General features: G+C 55.7%; 1 protein-coding gene across 2 annotated transcripts in view; it reads left to right on the top strand.

The window, feature by feature from the left end:
- Positions 1-24,638, top strand: part of EIPR1 (EARP complex and GARP complex interacting protein 1) — a 94,558-nt gene that overhangs the window by 38,386 nt on the left and 31,534 nt on the right. For both annotated transcript variants that reach the window (XM_040992764.1, XM_040992763.1), the window contains exon 4: positions 22,380-22,536. In XM_040992764.1, coding sequence (XP_040848698.1) covers positions 22,380-22,536 — 157 coding nt within the window. The remainder of the gene's footprint in view (positions 1-22,379; positions 22,537-24,638) is intronic.

Below are 24,638 nucleotides of genomic sequence, written 5' to 3'. Positions count from 1 at the left end.
TAAGTAAGCCTGAGTTACAGGGACCAGTAAGGTTGAGCAAACAGATCTAACTGGAAAAGGAATCTAACAGAACTTTGTACTCAGATGCATTTAGGCCACAATCACTAAAAATAAGGAACATGGTGAAGGCACCTCACACTTCTCCAGGCCTGCATTCCAAGTATCCAGTCGGCTTCCTGCTCGATTTTCAGTCTGTGCAGAAAGTCAGAGGTTTGGGGTCCCTCGGGCATTTGGTGGCCTGGAGTTTTGGGCGGGCAGTCCTTCAACAGGTGCTAGTCTTTGTAGCCCTGGGCGGTGGTTCTGGTCTGCCCTGGGGCCTTAGGAAGAGGTGCTGGTCCCTGGGGCCTTAGGAAGAGGTGCTGGTCTGCTGTGGGGCTGTAGGAAGAGGTGCTGGTCTGCCCTGGGGCCTTAGGAAGAGGTGCTGGTCTGCCCTGGGGCTGTAGGAAGAGGTGCTGGTCTGCTGTGGGGCCCTGGGAATTGGGATTCGTTTGCTGTGGGGCATTTCAGATGCCCTTCCTCCCTTCCTGCTGCAGGCAAGCCAGGCACTGGCTATGAAGTCCTCAACCCACCTGCTGTGCCATCCTGGCATTCTGCCTTGTGCTCAAGGGATGGTCAAGCGGAGGAAGAGAGAGCTGAGCTCTTGGCAGGCACATGTCGGTGTGGTGGCACAAAAGGAAGCAACAGAACACTGGAGGGGCTGGCAGAGGGCTCGCCACCCTGGGAGGAGGAATGTGGTGCCACTGCCCTGAGGCCGTGTGGGCACAGCAGAATTGTGGCATGCGTCTGGCATGGGTTGTATTAATAAAGGTAGAACAGCCACTTCTGTTTTTGTTTTTTCCACTGAGAGTTTTCTCCTGGACTACAGTAAGAGGTAAGTTTAGTTTTGAATTTTTTTTTTTCAGATTTATTATTTTTTTAATTGGAAATGCAGATATACAGAGAGGAGCGAGAGGAAGATCTTCCATCCAGTGGTTCACTCCCCAAGTGACTGCAACAGCTGGAGCTGAGCCAGTCTGAAACCAGGGGCCTACAGCCTCTTCTAGGTCTCCCATGCGGGTGCAGTGTCCCAAGGCTTTGGGCCGTTCCTGACTGCTTTCCCAGACCACAGGCAGGGAGCTGGATGGGAAGTGGGTCTGCCAAGATTAGAACCAGCACCCATATGGGATCCTGGCGCCTTCAAGGCTAGGACTTTAGCCACTAGGCTGTCATGCTGGGCCCTAGTTTTAATTCTTGTGGCAAAGCCCCTGCTTCCTGCCTTACGTACTGCCATCAGGAGGGCGTGGTTGGCTTCCCCACCCTGGCAGTGGCTTGCTGAGTGCTGCCGTGCTGGCCAAGGCCTGCTTGCCCAGAAGGCTGGTGCCAAGGGAGGGGGGTTACAGTCAAACTCCCCAGGCTTCTGGGGAAAGCTGCTTAGGTCTCTGAGACTTGACATCATTGTCGTCCTCCTCATCATCACTTCTATGTTTTTACTTATCTGAAAGGCAGAAGGAGAACTCCTGTCTACTAGCTCATTTCCCAAATGTCCACTATAGCTCAGGCTGGGCCAGGCCAGGAGCAGGGACCTCAAGTGTGTGAGCACCCTACTGCTGCCCTGCAGGGTGCTGGCATTGGCAGCTGCCACCCTGGCCCTCCTGTGCGAGGCCCCAGCTCCTCCCCTTAAGCTCTGTTCAGATGGGCTGGCAGGACCTGTGGAAGGGACCAGAGACAAGCTGCAGTGCTTGTCCCCTCCGCTGGGCGAATAGACTGCCCACAGAGGGGCTCACTGTGCCCTTACGGACTGGCTGGCTCAGCCTGTGAGAGATGCCTGTCCCCTGAGGCCGCTGCCGGAGCCCTGCCTGTTCCAGGGGCCTGAGGTGCTCACAGTGTTGAACCTTTGCCACAGAACAGAGGGCGTGCCTGTGAAGAGCAGTGGGCAGCCCTAGCCAGCGGCCCGACTGCGAGCATAGGGTGCAGGCACCAAGCCCTGCCCGAGGCTCTGTGCTGTGTGGGCCCTGGGCTGTCAGGGTGCCTCGCCCAGCCTGTGTGAGTTGGAATTCTGCCATTTCTGTTTACAAATGTGGTGCCACTAGGTAAGAGCACTGTAGCTTGCAGGTATGTGCACAGACTGAGTGCAGAGCCCTGGCAGCTCCCTTGCTGGAGCCCTTCCCATCACCCTGTGCCCGTCTGCCGTGCAGGACAGAGATCTGACGATTTGTAAAAGCCATTGTTTTAGGAGGCATGTGCTGCATTCGGATAAAACTTCAGCAGACAGCTTGTTTTGTGTTCCAGTGTTGATCTGCATCATGGTGTAGCTAGCAGCCAGCCGTCTCTCTAGGATGCCCTGGGAAGCAGACCCGCTACGAGGTGTCAGCATTCAGCACCTCGCATGGCCCGAGGCTCAGAAGCCATTCAGGTGTGTAATGAACTGTGCACTGCACACTCAGGATGGTGCCCCACCTGCCTGGATGGAAATCCCAATTACCACAGAATTGAATTCCTGACCTCGTAGTGCCTGAGTCTTGGTGCTGGGCGTGACTGTGACACCCCTCTGAGTCCTCACACTGGCCTCAGCCTTCTGCCTGAGCCTCGTGACCTCAGGGACATGCCCCTGCAGGGTCTTCCCACCGTGTCAGTGCAGTCGACATGGGCGACCTCCCAGGCAGCAGATGGAGCTGCACTTGCAGCCTGTCTTCCTGCCTGCCAGGGAGCCCAGGCGTGGTGCTTGCCAGGGAGCCCAGGCGTGGTGCCTGCCAGGGAGCCCAGGCGTGGTGCTTGCCAGGGAGCCCAGGCGTGGTGCCTGCCAGGGAGCCCAGGCGTGGTGCCTGCCAGGGAGCCCAGGCGTGGTGCTTGCCAGGGAGCCCAGGCATGGTTGGAGGGCCCCCACCCGCACGGCTGGCCAGTGGCATTTGGGCAGGTCACAGGGCAGTGCTCTGTGTCCCGCTTGCTCTGTCCGGGTTGTTGGTCTGCCCATACCTGCTGGCGTGAATCCTGCCCTCCCTCCCTGCTTCCTCGTCCCCTCACCCGTGCTGTGGCTGGAGGAGCCGCAGTGCACCTTGCATTCAGGCCGGCTGTGACTTGGCAAGGACTGGCACAAAGAGACTCAGTGACCATCACGAGGAGTTCCTGAAGAGGTACAGGTCAGGACTCAGTGCTGTTGCCAAGTCTTGGGGGAAAGATGTTTCTCTGGACAGTGGTCCGGGTTCTTGGGAGCATTAAATCTCCCTCTCCAGTTCCAGGCTCTCCAAACCCAGTCCCCCTTCCCCCATCATGCTATAGTGGTCAGGCAGTTTCCTTGAAAAGGAGGCATTCCTCTGTGACCTTATGGGTTTAAAATGTGCAGTCCTTGTCATGTGTGTGTTGTGTGCAGTGATCAAAATGCAGCTGTACTTGAATATCTGCTGAACGTCCCAGATCTACAGCGTGCTAGACCTGGGCATTTGGCCTGAAAGCGGCCCACACCTCTTTGAACTGTGTGCAGTGAGATGAATGGGTCGTGTTTAAGCCCAGGCTCAGGGGACCCTGTAAGCCCAACCTTGCCCATGTGCCCAGCATCGAGAAGCAGTAAAATATGGCCCATGGCATATGGAATAAGGAGAAGGCACATGGTTGGGGAGAGGCGGTGAGCAGATGAGACAGGCTCCTGGGGACCCTGAGACTGACGTGAGCCAGGGCACTGCCCCTGAGGCAGCAAGAGGCAGCTGGACCCTGGGATTCCAGGAGCTTGGGGCCTGAGTCACCTGGGGGGCAGGGCTGTGTCCTGGGACTGGAGGCTCATGCAGTATAAGTGATGAGGCTGGCGACTCCCTAATCAGACCTGTGGGTACCATCCGCAGGGCTCAGGGTGCCCGGAAAGGAGGGGGTCACACAGGGACCCTCTGGTTGGGAGGGAAGCTAAAGCCCTGTGCAGAGCGGGAGCGGTGAGGGGGCGTGTGAGGGGCTGGGAGCTGCTCGGGCCACGGATGCTCGGGTGTGCAGCCGTGCTTAGCGTCCTGCCTCCACGCAGGGAGGGGGATTGCTGTGACCTGGCGCTTTCTGATTTAAACCCACAGTGTGGAAGATGGCCGGGATGGCAAGAAGGAAGGACAGCAGAGTGATTGGAAAGAAAGACTGAGGAGTGAGCCCCAGAGGTCAGGGAGGGGGTGGAAAGAGGGCTGCCAATTAACACGCCATGAAGCTTGCCTGTCCCTGCTCCCCTGAAGCTGGGGAGCTATTAATAGAGCAGCTCTGTCGCCTGGGAGGGAAGCAAAGTGGGCAATTAAAGCTCCAGAGAGCTGAGCAGTGTGTGGAAAGGCAGTTTGAAAGACTGTATTTTAATCAGACAAGATAATGGATGGGAGTGCCCTGGAGGAGGCTTTCAGGGCTGAGTGGGGCGTACGTGCAGCCCCTGCTCCCAGGACCCACACGTGGGCCTGAACCAGGACAGACCCCTCTGGTGAGTGGGTGCCTTTGCACAGCCTAGCCTCTGGCTGGACTCCCCAGTGGTCCTCTGGCAGTCCTTGTGTCCAGGGTCTCAAGTCAAATGGTAGCTGCCCTCTGACAGCCTGACAGGTCACCAGGCAGACACCAGAGGCGTTGGGGAGAGGAGCAGGCTGTTGCCTAGCAACGGACTCCAGGTACATCTGCTTCTGCAAGACTCCCCTGCTGCCCGGCTCTGTGGTTGGGAGTACTTCCTCATTGTTCGCCTTCCTGTGTCATCAACAGCTGTTACTCAGCAGGACCCACTGGAGAAGCCCTGAGCACACCAGTGATCTGCTTGGAGGTGCACGGTCAGCTGGTTTGCAGAGCAGTGGGGGGGCGTTTCAGTGACGGGGTCATCAACTATGGAACAGTTGAACACACTGCAGGCGCAGTGTCTGCAACACATTCCTGTCTTGGAAGACAGTGGTAATGTGTGTGTAAGATTCCTGTGCCTGCGCGTGAGACGTGGCGGCAGGGCTGACCCCTGTGCCCCCAGCCAGCGTGGTGGCAGGGCTGACCCCTGCGCCCCGACCCAGCGTGGTGGCAGGGCTGACCCTTGTCTGCCCAACGTGGTGGCAGGGCTGACCCTTGTCTGCCCAGTGGTGGCAGGCATTGAAGAGCAGCACCCCTCATTCTCTGGGGAGGGAATGGCAAGGCAGAAAGACAAGTGGCGCTTCAAGGCCATGGGGGCCTCCTGCGTGTATTTCCCACTTGGGTGCCTTCATCTCGCTGCTTGGTGCTTGTGCTGCGTCCTCTGATCCACATCAGACATGGGGTGGGAGAAAGGAACTGGTCCCTGGAGAGCCGCTGTGAGGAGTGAGCACAAGCAGGCTGTCGGGGGAAAGGCGAGCGGAGGTGGTGGCCACAGAACGCAGATAACATGGCTGAGGAGGAGACCTCCTGGGAAGAGTCCTGTAGCTCTGTCCCCAGGCACCAGCATGCGCCACCAAGCACGGCGTGGAAGTGAGGGCTGGGCGGCGTGCCTCGCCAGGCTCCCTCGCCCCTCCGAGCTTTGGTTTCCTCCAGGGCCTGTGAAATCAGTTTCCGCTGGAGGAACTGCCGACGAGGCCCTGTGAGCAGGAGGGCCTGTGTGCCCACACACTGAGTCCCCTGGCCTTGTCTGAGCCCATCGGCTTGTGTGCCCTCCATGGGGCAGCAGCTGGTCTTGTGCCAGCTGCGTCCTTCAGAGAGCTGCCTGGTGGCTTCCCATGGAAGTAGAGGACTTGGCTGCCCCTCATGCAGAGGACTTGTGCGTTCTGCCATCTCAGAGCAGTTCTTGCCCTGACTTGGAGAGGCAGCTCTCCTGCGTCCCCCGTGGCAGCACTTTCCTAGCTGCAGGCTCAGTGGATCTGAGGGGGACGTCCTGCGACTGTGTCCTGTGTCCTGTGACTGTGAAGCACTCACGCGGGTGGAGATGCTGTGACCAAGGAAGCATGCAGTGTGCGGGTGGCAGGTGGCACAGGGTCACGAGAAGTCTGCCGGATCCAGTGGATAGCACATGCTCACACAAGATCCACGCAGGGCTGCTCACAGGCTTGGAGTAGGAGCCAGGTCACGTGGGCAGGGACGATGACTGGACAGCTAACGGTGCCTTGCCGAGCTGAGACGTGGGAAGAGAAGTGTTTTGGAAAACTGGGAGGATCCACCCTGAGCTCCCCGGCAGATGAAATTGGCCAGCGCTTCCCTGTCCTGGGTGAGCGTGCCCAGCCGGGACGGCCCGAGTGATCAGCTCAGACTGGCTTTCCCACCTCAGAAAAAGCTGCTTGGGGAAGCTGAGCAGTGCGTTCCAGAAGGCGCCGTGGTGACTAACACACCGGCAGATCTGCCGTGCTTGTAGCCGGGGAGGTTGCTATAGTGAGAGCTCCTGCTCCATCCCTGACTTGTGTGGGGTGTGGCACAGACGTAAAGTCACATCGGAGCGCTGCTCGCTCGCGCGTGTGTCAGGTAACGGGACCATTGCTTCCAGACCTCGTGGGTTGGCCGGTCGGGGTCCAGCATCCCCGGGCCAACTGCCTGTGAACTGGTTGGCTACTCTCCAAGTCTTCGTGGACTGGCATGGGTGCCAACCCCTGTGATGGATCCTCGAGGGCAGACAGTGGGAGACCGAGGTCAGGGACTTCTGTAACTTGCACCGGGTCGTGTCGCAGGTCAAGTGGGTGAGGCTGCCTTTCTCCTTCCCTCCTCATGCCCCCGTGTGTGCTCAGGGGCAGCGTGGAACGTCCACTCCTACTGGTCCCTGTCCTTCCCGCAAGCTTCTTCAGTGACTGCACTGCTGGTGGCTGGTTCTGATTTCAGCCAGGGGAAAGGATACTAGGATCCAGAGCAGGTCTGGGTTTTTGGAGAAGAAAGTTATGTTTCTGAAATTCTAGCAGTGTTGATTCTGATGTGACCAGGTGCCTGCCAAGCTTTCCAGTGTTTATTTAAGAGCCCACTTCTTAGGGTGGCAGAGGCCTTGCTGGCTGGTCAGCTTCTGTTTTAATGAGAGCATGGGAGGGTCAGAGCCCAGCAGCAGACAGTGTGTGCCAGGGTCTCTGCTTTAGGGGCCTGATGCTTTCCTCCGTGAGATGGGCTGGGAGGAAGGGCGGCCCCGTCCTCTTGTTCTGGCTGCCTTGCCTTGCCTTCTGTGAGCACACAGTCAGCCTCCTGTGGATGTTGGATCCTGGGCTCAGCTGGCTTTGAGGGCCAGCCCTCGGCTCCCTGGGGCCAACTCCGCCAGAGGGAGAGTCGGCCATGTCTCCTGCTGAGATGTGGCCACTGGAGAAGCCCTTTGTAAAGCAGGAGAGCCAGAGCCGGAAATGGACATCACAGCTGCCCTGCCTGTTGGGCCAGCTGCTCCCTGCCCGGGTCACCAAGGTCTGGGTGACAAGGCGATGGATAATGGAAGGACAGTGCCCCAGGGTGTAGCAGCTCCCTGGAAGTGCCCACAGAACTGGCTCCCCAGCTCCTGACAGAGGCTGTGGCCTGGTGAAGTGGACAGCTTCCACTCTGAAGCTGATGGGGCAGTAGGACTGAGAACTGAGGGCAGAGGGCAGTCAGACCTGGGTGGGAGGTGCAGGCCTGCCCTTTGCTACCTCTTGCTGCACAGTGGTCTTCCTCTGCAGCCTGCTGGGTCTCTGCTAGGGCCGGGGTCAAGCCCCGGAGAAGCCAAGGCACCCGGGACTAGAGAGGCCCAGGTGAAATCCAGGTGCATTGCTGGGATTCCCAGGAATTTCTAGGAACACAGAATTTCTAGGAACGGGGAGCCCTGGAAGAGCATGGGAGGGCGGCAGTGGGGGTGGTGGTCACGGACCTGTAGGCACCTTGTTGCAGCCACTCCTGTTCCACCTGTTTGACCATGAGCGGTGGATAAAAGCTGTCTCAGAAGCTGTGGGCGAGGCCCAGGCAGGCAGGACTGTTTGCAGTGCCCGCAGCTCGGTCAGCCGCCCCCTTTTCTCTGCACTCGCTCAGGTTTGCGGAGTAGTCACAGAGGCCTTCTTGCACACTCCTTGTACGTGGGACACTAGACTGGGGCAGAGCCAGTCCCAGCGAGCCCTTCCTCCCCTGGTCTTCCCTGAGCTTAGGGTCAGCCCCCAGTCCCTAGGTCAGACTGTCAGAACCAGACAAGGTACTTGGGGGTATTTGCACCTCTGGCCATTGCCTCAGTGGGTTCATACCCATGGTTGGCCCACAGTCAGTGCCCGGTATTGGCCTTACCCTCTGCAGTGTTAAACAGCATCTGTGGCTGAGATCTGGGGTTTCATCCCGCTGAGCTCCTCGTCAGCACCCATGTAGCCCCACCCTGTGACATGAATCCTTGCTGTGGAACCAGTCACTGTTTCCAGTTTCAGTGCATTGAGGAAAGACTGGAAGATGCTCGTGAGGCCAATGAGGGACGCTTGTTCCTGTGGTGGCCTCTGTGTCCCAGTGCCTTCCTTTGTCCTGCCTCCGTGTAAGTCCTACGACTGGCCTGCACTCGGGCTTTCTAAAAGGGCATTCACAGAAACCCCTCTTCCTGGGGCTGTGGGTGTGGCAGCCGAGCAGCTGGAATCCCTTCTCATGCCGCAGGGAAGCACAGTGTAGAGCTCGGTTGGCCACTATTCATCCTTGTTCCGGATGCTGGAGCATCTCCTGTGAGTGTGGGAACAGTGCCCAGGTCCTTGCAGCTGAGCCGCTGTCGTACGCACATCTCAGACCCCACGTCTTGGAAGGCGAATGTCCCGATCTCTGAGGGTGCCGAGGGGCGCAGTCTTGGAGCACACCTGAGTGCTGGTGGTGTACCTTTGCTCACCCCTTTGCTGATGGTGGAATGACCCTTCCTGCTGCCCTTGTTTTCATGAAATGTCCCTCTAGGGCCCGGAAAGCTCCTTTTGCATTTTTAACCTGGCACTTTAATGACATCACACCCACTGGCACAGGTACCAGGCTGGGCAGTCAGGAGGCTGCCCGGGGCTGGGAGGCTTGAGGGACCAGGCACCGGTCAACACTGCCGACATGGGAATGGGACATCTTTCTTTGGCAGGTTGATAAGGCCTCTCCTTTTGGGTCAAGGTTAACCTTTGCTGTCTAATTGCAGCACTCCTTGCTGTCTACACAACTCAGTTCATCACTCAAGGTGTCACACATCATGTAAAATATAAACTTAGAGGACATTTAGATAATCGATGTTAGCAATAAAATGGCATCGTTTTAAATGTGACTTATGAAAAAAAAAGATTTATTTATTCATTATGAAAGCAGAGTTCACAGAGAGGGAGAGTTGGAGAGACCTTCCATCTGCTGGCTCACTCTCCAAATGGCCTCTTCGGTAGGAGCTGGGCTGGTCTGCAGCCAGGAGCCAGGCACTTCCTCCAGGTGTCCCATGTGCTACAGGGCTCCAAGCACTTGGTCATCGTTTGCTGCTTTCCCAGGTGTGTTAGCAGAGAGCTGGATTGAAAGTGGAGCAGCTAGGACTTGAACCGTTGCCTATAAGGGCTAGTGCCATCACAGGCAGCAGGTTAACCTGCTGTATTTGTGTTTTTTATTGCATTAGACATTCTGAGGTTTGCAGTGTTTCAAGTCCCTGGCGTTCCCACACCATGATTCACCAGCTATTACTTAGTCTCTTTCCCTTCCTAAGTAGTGCATGTTATTGCAAGCTCCTCTCTGGCCACCATGGTTGTACTTGACTTTGGACAGGGCACAGAGCTGCCATCAGCCCTTGAGCTGATTGCTTGCAGTTGGCTTCCGGGACCATGGCCACAGTGCCAGTTCAGACCCAGACTGTCAGACCCATATGGATTGCAGTTTTCAACGTTGGCCGTTTTCTGCTGGGAGCATGAGCTGGGGGAAGCATGTTTCCTTCACACTGTCCTCTGCCCTTTGGGGAGCAGGTTTTTCTGCCTTGTTCTTTGAAGGAGTATGTGGCTTTCCAAGAGCCTGGTTTTTTGTAATGGCTTCAATTCTATCTTGCTCCCTTTTGGGGGCTTAATGTGTAATTGCTGCTCTGTATGATAGGATCTTATTGAAGAGGCACCCGAATCTGCCATTTGGTGTCAACAGTAGCTTCGTTTTTCACTCTGGATTGTATTATCTTATTATCTGCTCCCCTGAAGGCACAGTTACACATTTACACTTGGGTGGCACGTAACAACATTTTGGTCAACCATGTCCCATCTATCTGATGGTGGCCTCATAAGATTCTGTCACCACGTGTGAATACACACTGACGTTCTCACAGTGACAGCATTACCCTACAAGGTGTTTCTCAGAAATGTTGTTGAGTGACATGTGACTGTATCTTACAGAAGAACATGGGATTAGCAGTATTGTTGAGTCACAAGTTTTAGAATGTCTTAGTTAATCAGTGAAAGGAAGTGTTAATAAATGTACTGAAAGAGAATGCTCTCAACTGTCCCTGGCTTCAGACACAGATAGCAAAGTGCCTGGCATTTCTGTCAGGCACTCCTAGCGATCTCAGAAGTGGCCCCGTGTAAGTCATGGTCCGTCCGAGTCCAGAGCCGTGTCAGCAAGAAGCTTCACTTCAGGTATGCAGGAATACAGGCCAGTGAGGCCACCCAGAGGGCACAGCTCAGCCTCCACGTGGCCCCTTGCCCAGGGCCCATGCTGTAATGTGCTGCTCCACTGGTCATGTGGCCTGAAGTGGTTGATCTTATCTCTCACAGCTTCCTGCTTTGGCCTCAGATTTCTGCCTCCACGTCCTTTCTGAGACCTTCTGAGAGCTTCGGGGTGGGGAAGGGGGCGGGCAGGTTTGAGGCAGAGCAACCTGCAAGCTGGGACAGGTGCTGCTCCTTAGTCCTGGCTCAGGCCGCTCCCCGGGAGACAAGCTCCGTTTCCTCAGAGCAATTGGGCCATCTGGGCGAGCCCTGGGCTGCACACCTGCTTGAGCCTCAAAGACGGGCTTGAGTGAGAACTCCTTTGGAAAAAACACAAGATTTCCAGGGTGACTCAGACCTGCTGTGGGCCAGAGTGTGTGACGCATGCCTTCTGCGCCAGCAGGGTTGGGCTGAGCCTGGGCCAAGAGCTGTTTCTGGGAAGGGTGGTGGTTGCACAAAGGGCTCTGGGGGACTCCCAGGCTCCAGGGTTGGTCTGAGGCTCTGTGTAGCATCTTTCTTGGCTCCTGGTGCTTTTTCAAAGATGTATGGAGCTATTTGAAAGTTAGAGTTGCAGGGTGGGGATCTTCCATCCACTAGTTCACTCCCCAGATTGCCACAATAACCAGGCTTGGGCCAGGCCAGAGCCGGCAGTCAAGAGCGTTATCCGGGTCTTCCAGCCACTTGGGCATCTTCTGCTGCTTTCCAGGCCTTAGCAGGGAGCTGGATGGGCAGTAGAGCAGCCAGCACATGACCTGTGCTACGTGTCCTCAGTGTGACCTCTGTCCGTGCAGTGGGCTGTGTTGGTCCAGGTAGCAGCTCCAGTAGGGGGCTCACCATAAGGAATTACAATGTGAACCCAGATCTAAGGAACCCTCTCTGCTGCCCTGGGCTGGAGCAAGGGAGGAGAAAGCTGGGCGGGAGGCATCCCAGCTGAAGAAGCTGCAGCTTGGCCCATGGCTGGCAGGGGAAAGCACTGCATGGCTGAGCTGCAGCTAAGCTGCTGTTGCTGGCGGCTGGAGGAACAGGTGGTCAGCGCAGTGTGGCGTGCCCTGGGAGTGCAGATGGGCCACGCAGGGGCGTACCGAGTAAACCAGGAGGTCATGTGGACATGAGGCCTTTGGGAACTGGTATGGGCAAGAATCCCCAGGTGCCATCTGTGTTGAGGCTGTGCAAAAGTCATGAGCAGGCAAAGGCTCTGCACATGGTGGCACCAAGGATCCTGGGGCCCGGCAGGGGTCAGTCTCCGCACACGTTCACAGCCACTCATGACTGTGTTAGAAGCCCCTGCACTGGGGACGTGGGCGTCAAGAGATGTTGCATAGAACGTGTGGATCACAGCTTGTTCTGTGCAGAGTCGGGTACTGGGTGGTGGACACGCAGGCTGAGCAGCTGCTTCCCTGAAGAGCCAGAGTCACCACTTTAGCCTTCGTGACGTGTGTGGTTTCCTTTTTATATTCTTGCATGTCTCTTTGAAAAGGCAAAATCGCTCTAAGCTAATGGGCAGTGGGGCAGCTGGGACAGAGCAGGCAACAGAGCTTGCTGGCCGGTGGGAGCTTGTCTGTCCTGAGCAGACTCCGATTCAGGCTAGTGGAAGGATCGTGGACGTATCCCACAGGGCTCTGCTTCTCTTGTGCCTTTCGTGATGGTGCTGCAAAAAGGACTGTAGGCTGGGCCAGAGGGCCCCAGGGGCATGGGCCAGTGACCCAGCAGGGGCAGGACACCCGTGGACCCCCAGCCCTGGCTGGCTGTTTGCACTGGGAAGGGGCTGCTCCCTGTCAATACCTGCTCCGCAGACCCTGCAGCGAGTGCTGTTGGGCTCTTGCCTAGGCCGCTCATGCATCCCAGCACCTGCTCAGGAGCTGGGAAGGGATTGCAGGTGATGCATGCATGTGATCCCTGGGCCCTGTGTGCCCCCACTGGACCCAGACCACAGCCGTGTTGAGAACATAGGAAATAACCTGATTTGGACTCTGTAGATCTGAAGACTTCCCTCCTCTATGGCCAGCCATGGGCTGTGGGGACCAGCCAAGGGGACCAGGGCTGCCTCAGCAAGGAGGGGCAGTGCAAGGCCTTGGGGTCACTGTGTGGGGTTCCCTGTGGAGGCTGCTGTGGGGCTGTGCTGCGCGTCCCACCTCCCGGGCAGGGACCCCCCTCCTGCTCTCAGGAGCCTCGTTCTCTGCATCATCTGTGTCATCTGGACGAGGCGCACTCCCTAAAGCGCTTAAAAGACCAGTGCAGTTTTCCATGTTGCACATCCTACTGCGCACAGCGAGTTGCACCTGTATTCAGAGGTTGCTCAGGGGAGCTGTGTGCCGGGTCGTTCACCTGCACAGCCTGTGCCAGGCGCAGCCAGGGCTGCCATCTCTAAAAATAGCCCTCAGCCTCTGCCCGGGCTCATTATGCTGGGGAGCCTCACTCCTCCAGCTGGGGATCGGATTACGTTCCCTGCTAGGGCATTGTTGGCCCTTTCCGGAGCAGCTCACAAAGGCGCTAATCCCCTTTGGATTCCTCTAAGCCTTTGCCTGGTAATCCCCGGCTGTAAGCACTGCTTCCCCGTGCCTGGGTGTGGTTGGCCGCCTCCAGTGCGCGCCTTCCATTCATTTTGCCCTGATTATCTTTTTATCTCATTAAGTGCCTTCAGCTCTTGTGTTACTCGGGGGTGGGAAGAATAGATAGTGGTTAGTGATGTCCAATTGGGTTTAGAGACCTTGGCATTTTCTCCCTCCCAGCCATGGTCTGTTCGGGAGTCTGGAGGCTTCTGCTGGCTTCTGGCTCTGGGGCTAATGAAGCATTGCACTCCGGCAAGCCTCTGTCTCCTCCTGGCAAAGTGAAGGGGCTGAACAGAGCCCGTGTGAGGCCTGCGGCCCCCTCCCTTCGTGGCCTGGCTCTGTGCAGGCATGGCACTGCTTAAAGCTGCTGTGGGCCCTGTCCTAGGCTGCCCTGGGTTTTCCACAAAGGCTGTGTCTCTTGCAAGCTCGGGCTTGCACTAGCCCGTGTCCTCTGCCATGGCCCTGGTTTCCTGTGGAGGCTGTGTGTAAGGCCACAGGCCTGGGACTTAACAGGCTATGGGCCCAACCCGTTCCCCGTAACACCACCTTGACACAGGCCTAACATCAGGGTAGTGTTGAAGTTGAAGATGAAAGCTGAATGCCGCCCGTGTTATTACAGCATTTTCCTTCTAAAGCTCAGCTTTTCCTCCTGGAAGCCCCTCGGTTTCTTTGATAGCTGTGGGATGTGCGTTGACTGCCCTGTTGAGATTCACAAGGGCATGGAAACCCTCGGAGCCAGTTTGTGGGTCAGGCTGGGTGTGCCTCCAGTGCCTCTGCAGCTGTTTACCTGCCAGTCCAGCCGCTGCAGAGGCTTGGGGAGCTCCTGATGGGGCCTGCCGTACTCCTTGTAGCTCAGGCGCACTCTTCGTTCAGCAGGCGTGGCTGCCGCGCAGGCAGTTCTGTACACTCGGACCCTTCATGATTTCTGCATTATCAGGAAAGGGCTTTGGATTCACCTCATGTCCAGCCTCTAGACTTTCAGACTAAATTCTGGAAAGGAAATTTTATCATCTTTTAGAGAACGATCAAGAAATTCTCATATAGCAGAGAATCTTTAAGCCTCCCTTCCCCCCTTTTATTTGCAGTTTTTACATGGGAGTGTTGGTTCAGTGGCATTTTGCAAAGGTGTCTGTGAGCTCTGTCTCGGCCCCTGTGGTTGGTTGTTCTGGGTTTTCCTGCCCAGCAGCAGCCTCCCCTGGCCCTGGGTCCCTCCATGTACCCGGCAGCATGGGGTAACCTTCTGCCTGGCTGTGATGGAGCGCTTATCCGTTCCCCAGGTACCCAGGGAAGCTAGGGCATGGTGGCCTGGAGATAAAAACTTCCCAGGAATGTGAATCAGTGTGCATGGCTGTCAGTAGATGAAAAGGCGACGTCTATAGTTGGGGGATTCTGTGCAGCCCGGACAGGAGGAGGTCCTGTCATCTGGGAGAATGTGGGTGATGCTGGAGGAGCTTACACTAAGTGGCAGAAGCCAGTCCCAGGCACGCAGTCCTGCTGAGATGCTACCAGAATGTGGAATCTGCAATCATCCCCTTCCAGCCGCAACATGTGGGAGGGGTGCCTGGGCTGGCGTGGCTGGAGGACAGGAGGGGGCAGCGCGTGGGAGGGGTGCCTGGGCTGGCGTGGCTGGAGGACAGGAAGGGACAGCGTGTGGGAGGGGTGCCTGGGCTGGCGTGGCCGGAGGACAGGAGGGGGCAGCGCGTGGGAGGGGTGCCTGGGCTGGCGTGGCTGGAGGACAGGAGGGGGCAGCGCGTGGGAGGGGTGCCTGGGCTGGCGTGGCCGGAGGACAGGAGGGGGCAGCGCGTGGGAGGGGTGCCTGGGCTGGCGTGGCTGGAGGACAGGAGGGGACAGCGTGTGGGAGGGGTGCCTGGGCTGGCGTGGCCGGAGGACAGGAGGGGGCAGCGCGTGGGAGGGGTGCCTGGGCTGGCGTGGCCGGAGGACAGGAGGGGGCAGCGCGTGGGAGGGGTGCCTGGGCTGGCGTGGCTGGAGGACAGGAGGGGAAAGCGTGTGGGAGGGGTGCCTGGGCTGGCGTGGCTGGAGGACAGGAGGAGTGTGTGCTGGAGAACCCTGGCACCTGTCATGATGGTCCTTTGTCACAGCATACGGCACAAGGGAGAGCTGGTAATGGACAGCGCAGGTTGTACGTGATGTCACCATCAAGACGGTACATGTGTGAGCCCATCCAGATGGAGTATGCCCAGCTTGCCCTTCCTCAGTGTGCTGTAAAGCTCCATAATTTGACGTTTCTGTCAGAGTAGGTGAAAAACGAGGTCCACTGTGCCATCCTGCAGTGTGGAACCATGTGGAAGGGCAGGGTTTGAGGCAGGCTAAGTTGGAGTTCCACTGGTCAGAGTGGCTGCTGCAGTCCAAAACCCTGGCAGACCTTCGGATGAGGGCCCACTCCTGCTGTGTGCGGTGCCTAGTGTCCTGTTCTGATCTCCTGTGTGCGGTGCCCGCATAGGCGCCACTCCTAGAGTCCTGTTCTGATCTCCTGTGTGCGGTGCCCGCATAGGGGCCGTGATCTGCTCCCCTGTGTGCGGTGCCACATAGGTGCCATGCGTAGTGCTGGCTGCTCCCCTGTGTGTGGTGCCAGGGCCCTATTTAGGTATCTGTTGTGAAAGTAAGGACCCAGGAGGCTCGGCTTTCACCACAGTGTTGCAGTCCTTGCCACCAGACGTTTCTCCTTCAGGCAGCGAGGCTGTAGGTCATGCCCTTAGTGTTCAGCACGCATGGGAGGGTGACTTGAGCCAGTGCTTCCTCGTGTGAGTGGCTCTTCTCTGGCTGCCACTCTGCTGAGCTCGTGTCCTTCCCCAGCCACAGGAAGGGCCTGCTGGTTGTCGTGCTCCGGGTGCCCACTAGTCCACCTTCCCTCTGTGCAGATCCCTGCTGGCCCTACCCAGTCCATGGCCCAGTGTAACAGGAAGGACCAACCTGGGAGCGGTGACTCTTGGCACTGGGTGCCCTGTGCCTGAGGCTCCAGCCTGCGGGGCCCAGCTCTGTTGCCAGGGCTGTTTTTCAGAAGGTGAGTGGTACTCTGCTGTACCTGGCCAGCCTTAACTTTGAGACCCTGGAGTTCACATGCTGCTTTCCACTGTGCTTGCCGTGACGTCCATCCTCAGCACTTCTGCTGCCCTCTTCCCCACCACCAGGGTCAGTGGACGGCAGGCCTAGGCTGCAGGGGCCCTTTTGGCTCTGAACTGGCAGCCTTGTGTGTCCCTTACATCTAACAATGGGCTCTGCCAGCTCTCCAGGCACTACACCTCATTTGTGGTGTAACACAACACTTTTGCTTTTTCTCTAGGCATGGGGGCCGTGACCTTCTCTCCAGGGTGCGGTGCCCTAGCTTTGTCTTAGCAGAAGGGTGGGGGATGCTCCTTCTCGTGGTTGTGTCTCCTGCTCCATGGGCAGGGCTCCCATGGTGGCCTGTGGCTCCTGCATGCGTGTCTGATCAGCATGGCGTAGTCTTTGCACCATCTCAGGACTGTGTGGTGACAGCACAGGAGAGCAGCACTACCACCCTTCCCTGCCCTCCTGGTGGTAAGGTCAGGCACTGTACACACCATGCACCATGGGTCCATGCTCCTGCCTGCTCTGCTTGGAGCTGTCCTAGCCATTGGCTCGGGCCCCTGAGTCCTCTGCAGGGGCCAAGCCTCAGTGGGCACAGAGCCAGTGTGGGTGCTACACCACATCTTCGCCGATGCCGTCCCTGGAAGTGAGCATGGGTAGGACCACTGACGCAGGACCTCCTGTAAGGCACACGTTGTACAGGGCTTTGTGATCCCCTGGCCCTTGGGGTGGGTGACGAGTGTCAGTGAGCATGGGCCTGGCATGCCTGGTCATTCCCTTCATCAGGCTGATGGCCCAGTCCCCTGGGGCCCGGCTGGAATAGTTACAGGTGACTTCCTCAGCCCCCTCTGAACGTGCGCGTGCGTATGTCCTGTGCACACACTGGGTACCCCCTGTCCACCTTTGCACTGTACTGACCCAGTTAGTTCTCCCCACAACTCTGCAGCAGACCTTCCTGGCCAGCCCTCTGGCCTCACCTGCTGTGGTGGGACAGGGAGGGAGCTGTTTCCAGTTTGTCACCTGTGCGTCAGGCTTTGTGAAGGCCGAGCTATCAGGTCTGTTCACCACCAAGGCCCTTTGAAACGGATGCGCGGTTACTGACCTCGTCAACCAGAGAGGGCTTTGCCGGCGCTTGAGATGCTTGGTCTTTTTAAGACGGGCTGAGCTGTGCATTATGTCTCATGGGGTTGGTTTGCATTTCTCCAGTTATCTGATATTCAGCCTGTTCTCTGGCACTTTTCATGAATTTACACATCTTCTTTTATGAAGTGTCTGATTTGATCTTAATTTTTTAAAATTTAAGATTTATTTATTTGAAAGAGATTATGGAGGGGAGGGAGGGACAGAGAGGGAGTGATCTTTTGACTACTGGTTCACTCCTAGAGTGTCTGCAGTGGGTAGGACTGGGCCAGGCTGAAGCCAGCATCTGGGAGCTTCGTCCAGGCCGCCCATGCGGTTGGCAGGGGTCTGAGCGCTTGGGCCATCTGCTGCTGTCCCAGGCGATTAGCAGGGAGCTGGCTGAGAAGTGGAGCAGCTGGGCCTCGAGCTGGCGCCATTACAGAGTGGACATCCCAGGTGAGAGCTTTACCTGTTACACCACAACTTGGCCAATCACTTTTAAGGAATGGATTTTTTAAAATTTAGTTTTAAGAGCTCTTGGAATAATTTGGATGTAATCCCATTTTCAGAACACATGTTGTGAGCATTTCCTCTCAGTTTTGGTTCATTTTTCAATAGTGTCTTTCTATAAGAAACTTTGATTTTGAAGAACTCTAATTGTGTCTTCTGGTGAACTGAAGTTCTGAATTTCCAGAGAATCTATGTTATTGGTCTTTAGTGATCAGCATTTTCTTTCTGCCATTTAAGAAATATTTGCATGTCTCCAGATGGTGAGAATACTCGTTGCATTCTGGAAAATATGTGTTGTATTTTGTCTTTCCATCTTAGGTCAAGCCTGTCTGGACACAGAATCACTTTCTTGTGGTTGTCCAGTGGGTCAGTGTTCATGAGCTCTGCCTTTGTCCATCAGCGCAGTGGCATTTTGTTGTAAGTTGGGTGATCGTCTTATAGTCCACTTCTAGACTCCATTCTCTTTTTTTCTGTTGTTTGCTAGTCTTTATCCCAGCAGTGAGCGGGAACCCAAGTTTTGTTGTTTTCATGTTTATGTCAGTGTTCTGGACCATTCACAGTTCCATGCATATTTGAGGACTTAGGTAACTGGTTGTTGAGTTCTGCTAAAATGAAGTGTGAAGGCCTTTGAGGTTCATGGCTGTGCACAGGAGTGACCCCTCCAGGCCAGGAGTCTGGTGCGTGTCTCCGGTATCATGGGCCTGACTTTCAGCACTGTACTTGGGGTTACTGTGCACAGGTTCACATCTTAACCTGAGATGTTTCTGGTGTTTTATTGTTAATTATTTCATGGATATCGTTATTTTCAAATCTCGGTTTTTAGATTTGATTGGTCATCCGTAGAATTCCAGTTGGCTTGTTTGCATTGCTCTGCGTTAAGGCCGTTTGCCGAGCAATGCCCTGTGACAGTGCCAGCTCGCTCCTCTCTCCTCTCCAAACGGGAGCTGGCAGAGCTCATCCGCAGCTGCCTTGTGAGCTGGAGGGCTTGCTCAGGGTAGATTCATTATGATCATGGATTTTCTGCTGTTTCTCCTGCTAAGAATATTATCAGAAATGAGGCGTTAAGCTGTGTCAAACTTCACACATCTCATGTGGTCATTTTTTTAGTTTGCTAATGTGATGAACTATATTGGCTGCTTTTCAAATGATAAATTACTTATAGCCTTTGAGCAAACGTCATTGGTTTGTGAAATTAATATTCTTTGTACGATACTGAATTTGATGTACTAATATTTTGTTGAGAAGCCTCACATCCTCTCGTAATTGATGCTCTGTCCTTTTCCTTTGGTTAAAGCCCTCTTCCTGCTGTGAGGTCATGTTCCCCACGTTCTGTGTGGCTTTGTTGTCATCTACCTTTACATGTTTGGAAGTTAGCATAGGAGTAATGCCTGAGCTTTATATTTTCTCTGCTGGAAATTTTAGTTTAGAAAAAAATTTTGAAGAGATACTGATCTAGCTAGAATTTTCATTTCTACTAGTATCAGTTGTTAAGTTTCAGTTTTTCTGGAAACATGGTTTTGTGTGCATTTTAAGCAGTTTTTGTCGTTGTCTTTTGTTTTTCAAGTGAATAAATTAGAGAGGCAAAGAGAGCTCCCTCCCGCTGGTTGACTTTGCAGCCAGGACTGGCTGAGGCCCAAGGTGGGAGCCTGGCGCTCCTCTCAGGCCCCGTGGTGGGTTTTCCCTGGAGGCCCCGAGAGCCTGGGCAGGCGAGGTAGGAGCCCTTGGCCGGTAGCTTTCTGCTCCTCTCCTGGGTTTTTGTCTCTAAGGCGAACAGACTCCCCAGACCCTGCTGGTTCTGCTCTCAGGAGGTTGGCGGATGGTGGTTTACTCTGTTGGCTGTATTTGCCTGGAAGTTCTTCCCTTGCTTTCTCTGATTGTCAGGCGGCTTAAGTGACGCCAGAAGAAGGGTGTGCGAGGGGGCCGACTCCCAGGCTGCTCCCTGAGGCTCCGCTTGGCGTGCGTTCTGAGGGTTGATAAGCTCCCTTCTTGTGTCATGGGAGTCCTTGCAGCCTCCTGAAGGGTAGCATGGAAGTCGTCCCTGAGTTAGGTCAGCCCCTTCTCGGCTGTGTGAGAGGGCTTCGCTCCGAGGGACCCCGCTGTGGGTGCTTCTCCCGGTTTGCTCCCTTGGGCACTGGGTGCACACGGTGAGTCCTGCACCACAGCTGCAGCTGGTTCTTAGTTAATCGGGCTCATCGCTTCGCAGAGCAGAATTGCTGTACTCTGTGCCTCTGATGGGGTGAACACTGCCGGCATTCATTTCTCCTTTCCAGCTGCTCTCGTATGTCTGGGAGAACATTGCCAGTCTCCTGGGCTCCACGCAGAAACACTGTGTGATTGAATGATTCTTCAAGTGGAGGGGAACCGTTATGTTTGATGAGTTCATTGTTAAAGGTATGAACATTTCTTTAAGCCACACAAAGTATGAAATGGGCACTGACTTGGTGACCAGGATCCTTGTACGTCTCATTACCTGGTGGTGGTAATGATGATGACAGCAGAATACCCATGAAGCTGGATGGCCCGTGCCTGTGTTTACTGCTGTATTTTGGCTCATTAGTTGGTCTGTAGATTGAAGGACTGTCATAGCTAGTAAGAAGGTGCACGTCTTCCAGTGTGAGTTCCTTCTTGTTTTATTATGCTGTTGGTCCCTGTGTCATCAATGCCAGTGAGCCTCCCTGTGTCTAGGATACTTCCAGAATCTTGTGAGAAATGGAATGAAAAGGCAAGCTCTTTTTGATTTGAAATCTACCCACAGTTCTTTCATTGTACACATTCTTCGTGACCTTTTTTAAGACCAGTCCCATATGTGTGAATTTTGAAAATGTTTTGCCCAAAACAGATTTATCTTTTTTTAAAATTTTTTTTAAAGATTTATTTATTATTTTTATTGGAAAGGAGGATATAAAGAGAGGAGAGACAGAGAGGAAGATCTTCCCTCATGATTCACTCCCCAAGTGAGTCATCGGACGATGCTATGCCGGTCCGAAGCCAGGAGCCTCTTCCGGGTCTCCCACACGGGTGCAGGGTCCCAAAGCTTTGGGCCGTCCTCGACTGCTTTCCCGGGGCACAGGCAGGGAGCTGGGTGGGAAGCGGGGCCGCTGGGATTAGAACCGGCACCCATATGGATCCCGGGCGTGCAAGGTGAGGACCTTAACCACTGCGCCATGGCGCCGGGCCCAAGATTTATCTTTTAATTCTATCTCTAAACTTTCTGAGCTACCTGCATAAAATATTGTTCTGTTATTCATTTGAGATGAATAGATGATTTTATACTGGAATCTGCTCATTGTTTTACCATAATTTACTGAATACTACCTTTTCAAATGTTTTATTTACTTCTCTGACAGGGAAAAGTGGGAGGGAGAGGGAGAGGGAGGAGAGAGAGAGAGAGACAGAGAGAGAGAAAGAGAGAGAAGCAATCCTTAGGGTCACTGCTGTGGTGTAGCAGGCTGGGCACCAGCAACAGATGTGAGCCCCATTTCAATTTCTGCCTACTCCACTTCTCAACCCGTTCCCTGCTAATGTGCCTGGAAAAGCAGTGGAATGTGACCCAAGTCCTTGGACCTCTGCATGTATGTGGGAGACCCAGATGAAGCTCCTGGCTCCTGGCTTTGTCTGGTGCAGCCCTAGCCATTGCATTCATTTGGGAAGTGAATTGGCAGACAGAGACTCTCTCTTGCTCCCTCCCTCTCTAACTCTTCCTTTCAAATAAATAGGTCTTTGGGCCCGGTGCCATGGCGCAGTGGTTAAGGTCCTCACCTTGCACGCCCAGGATCATATGGGCGCTGGTTCTAATCCCAACGGCCCCGCTTCCCATCCAGCTCCCTGCCTGTGACCCGGGAAAGCAGTCGAGGACAGCCCAAGGCTTTGGGACCCTGCACCCACATGGGAGACCCAGAGGAGGCTCCTGGCTTCGGACCGGCATAGTATCGGCCGTTGCGCTCATTTGGGGAGTGAATCATCGGACGGAAGATCTTCCTCTCTGTCTCTCCTCTCTGTATATCCGCCTTTCCAATAAAAAAAAAAATCTTAAAAAAAATAAATAGGTATTTTTTCAGTGGAAGAAAAGAGGAAAGATTCTTATCTGCTGCCTCACTCCTTGGACAGCCAGGGCTCAGCCAGGCCAAAATGGAGGTGCCACCTCAGTTCTGGTTTCCCATGTTAGGAACAGAACCCACTGACTCACTGTCTCTCAGGGCCAGACCCTGGCTGATAGTGGGGACAGCCAACCTGGGGCCACACAGGCTCCCTCTCATGGGTAAACTGAGGCGGGGAGACCCAGCTCCTGGTGGGGTGCTGTGTGCTTGCTGACAGCCCCGAAGCAGAGACGGGAAAAATCCCCCTACCGCCAGTCTCAGCTGTGTGCGTCGGTCCCCCACTTTGCTTCCTTTCTTGAAAACTGTGAGAGAACAGAAGGAAATTGATTTTGAGGCAATGCAATTTTCTTCTAGAGCAGAGTGATGGTTTTAAGACAAGGAGAAAGTGGGTTAACTGGGTGCTAATTCCGGCCCAGCACAGGCCGCCTGCCGACTGCAGGCTGCTTCTCTGCCGGGGCTCCCAGCGCAGCACGCAGCAGGGGTGAGCTGTGGGAAGTTACACTCAATCTGACGGCCTCCCCTCTGCTCAGCTTCTGACAGCAAGGTCCTGACATGTGCGGCCGTGTGGAGGATGCCCGAGGAGCTGGAGTCAGCCGGCCACGAGTCCCCAGACGACTCTGCAAGCCCTGCACAGAGCCTGGAGTTGCTATGCCACCTGGATGACGGCGCCCGTGGCAGCGCAGCCTGGTAGGAGGCCTGGGAGGCACCTGTGTGGGTTGTTTGCATCAGCGCGTGTGCAGTGGAGGGGACTGGTCTACCCTGCGCCCAGCCCAGTGCTGGGGAACGATATGCCACAGACCCTCATTGTGCAGCTGCACACGACACCTGTCACTCCCACAGGTCCTGTGCGTGTGTCTTCCCTCACTCCTGGGGCCTCTCTGGGCAGTCCCTGCCTGTGTGGGTGGGGTGTGCTGTGCCCACCTGCTCAGCCGCTCACAGGTTCTTCCCGTGAGTTCACGACTGTGCCGGTGGCGTGGCGGGGACCTGCAGGCGCCCAGTTAGGGTATGTTACGTAGTGATGCTTCGCTTGCCTGTGCTGGTGTCTGTGAGGAAGAGGCACCGAGCGGCCGGCCAGCCCTCACCGCTGAATCCATTTCGTCCAGCACCTGCAGCACACCCTGCCACGCTCCAAGGGGTATCAAGTGATAGGTCAGGGACGTGACCTCATGGCACCACCAAGTGTAAACAGCTACCAAGTGGGGCAGGCGCCGCACACTGTGACCACCAAGGTCCCTGTGCTGTGGCCCCAAGGAAGCAGACGAATGCACAAAAGAGGTGGCCTTTGGGACCGAACCTAGTCAGTGACAGGTGTGGGGAGGACAGTGCTGGCTTCAGCCTCCTGTGTGTCCCTCTGAAGAGGATTTGTCTTGTCATTGCTGTGTCACCACAGGTCAGTACCTGTCTTCTCACAGAGGTGTGCCCTGCAGTCCAGCCATGCTCAGGTCACTGTGGGCTCTACTCTGCTTGGACCGAGTGCTAGCTTGGAATGCCCATCACGCCGTATGTGCACTCATGCATGCGAGGGCAACTTGACAAGTTCTTGTGGACACAGAATGCAGGAAGATTCAGCCATCTGCTTCCCATTATGGCAGAGATGATGAAAGGCGTTGCAGTTGGTGGTCAGCTTGAGCACTGAGCAAGTCTGTCCCTGCCTGGCTGCCTGGTGCTTGGAGTCTCACTGTCCTCACCCGTTCATAGGCGGGCGGGGTCAGTAAGAGCTGCTCAGTGCTCCAGTGATTCCTCCGTGTCCGAGTCAGAGAGGAGCGTCCAGCTGTGGTTAGCGTTACGGCAGGACCTCTGGGCAGAGGGTACTCAGCGGGGACACAGGCAGGGCAAGGCTTGGTGCAGGGCAGTTCCCAGGGGTCTTGCATGTGACAGGCAGCACTCTCGTGATGTGGGGTCTTGGTTCAGGGTCACCCCGCCTGAGTCTTTTAGCTTACCCGGATGTGTCATAGCAGTTGTCATGCTGTGACTCCTGACCAGACGGTCCTCAGCACCAAGGACAGCACCCGGCCTGGGCGCATGTGGGGCTCTGTGGGGGCGAGGGAACATGGATGGGGCTCTGTGGGGGCGAGGGAACATGGGCTCTGGGGGGTGAGGGAACATGGGCCTCTGGGGGTTGAGGGAACATGGATGGGGCTCTGGGGGGTGAGGGAACACGGGCTCTGGGGGGTGAGGGAACACGGGCTCTGGGGGTTGAGGGAACATGGATGGGGCTCTGGGGGGTGAGGGAACGGGCTGATTCCCAGCACTGGACATGGCAGTGGGCCATATTCTTCTCATGGGGCAGTCTAGGCCGGGGGTGAGGCAGGGCGGTGAGGAGCACATCCCAGAGCCAGCACTGCTGCCGTCCGACCCCAGAGCCCAGAGCTGCCACGCTTGCCTCCTTGATGGCTGGACGGTGTGCTCAGGGTGTGAGAGTGTTTTGAAAAGATCTGAGAAATATGGCAAATCATGCTTTATCAGGTAATTTCTCAATTTGAAGTTAGTAGAGCTGCTTTTCCAACACACTTGATTAGCTTCAGGGGTCAGTGTGTAACTGGAGAAAGTAATGGGCTTTACAGCAGTAGTTCTGGGTCTGACTTGGGGTTTGCAGGTTCTGTCCTGGGCAGGTGGTTCTGCAAGGGCCCCTTTCCTACTGGGCAGTGTGGAAGCTATCACAGGGGGCCTCTGACCCCGCTCCCTAGCTCCAGACTTACTCGATGCAGAGGACTGTCTCTGGCACTTATTCAATGCCAGAGAACTCTATAATGAATCAACTAAATGACAACCTCTCCTCCCACCCTCCC

The sequence above is a fragment of the Ochotona curzoniae genome, unplaced genomic scaffold (assembly GCF_017591425.1).
Source record: "Ochotona curzoniae isolate NIBS_2020 unplaced genomic scaffold, NIBS_Ocur_1.0 contig_883, whole genome shotgun sequence".
In the NCBI taxonomy this organism is placed as follows: Eukaryota; Metazoa; Chordata; class Mammalia; order Lagomorpha; family Ochotonidae; genus Ochotona; species Ochotona curzoniae.
The sequence above is the reverse complement of the archived record's forward strand: the minus strand, read 5'-3'. Positions and strand labels throughout refer to the sequence as shown.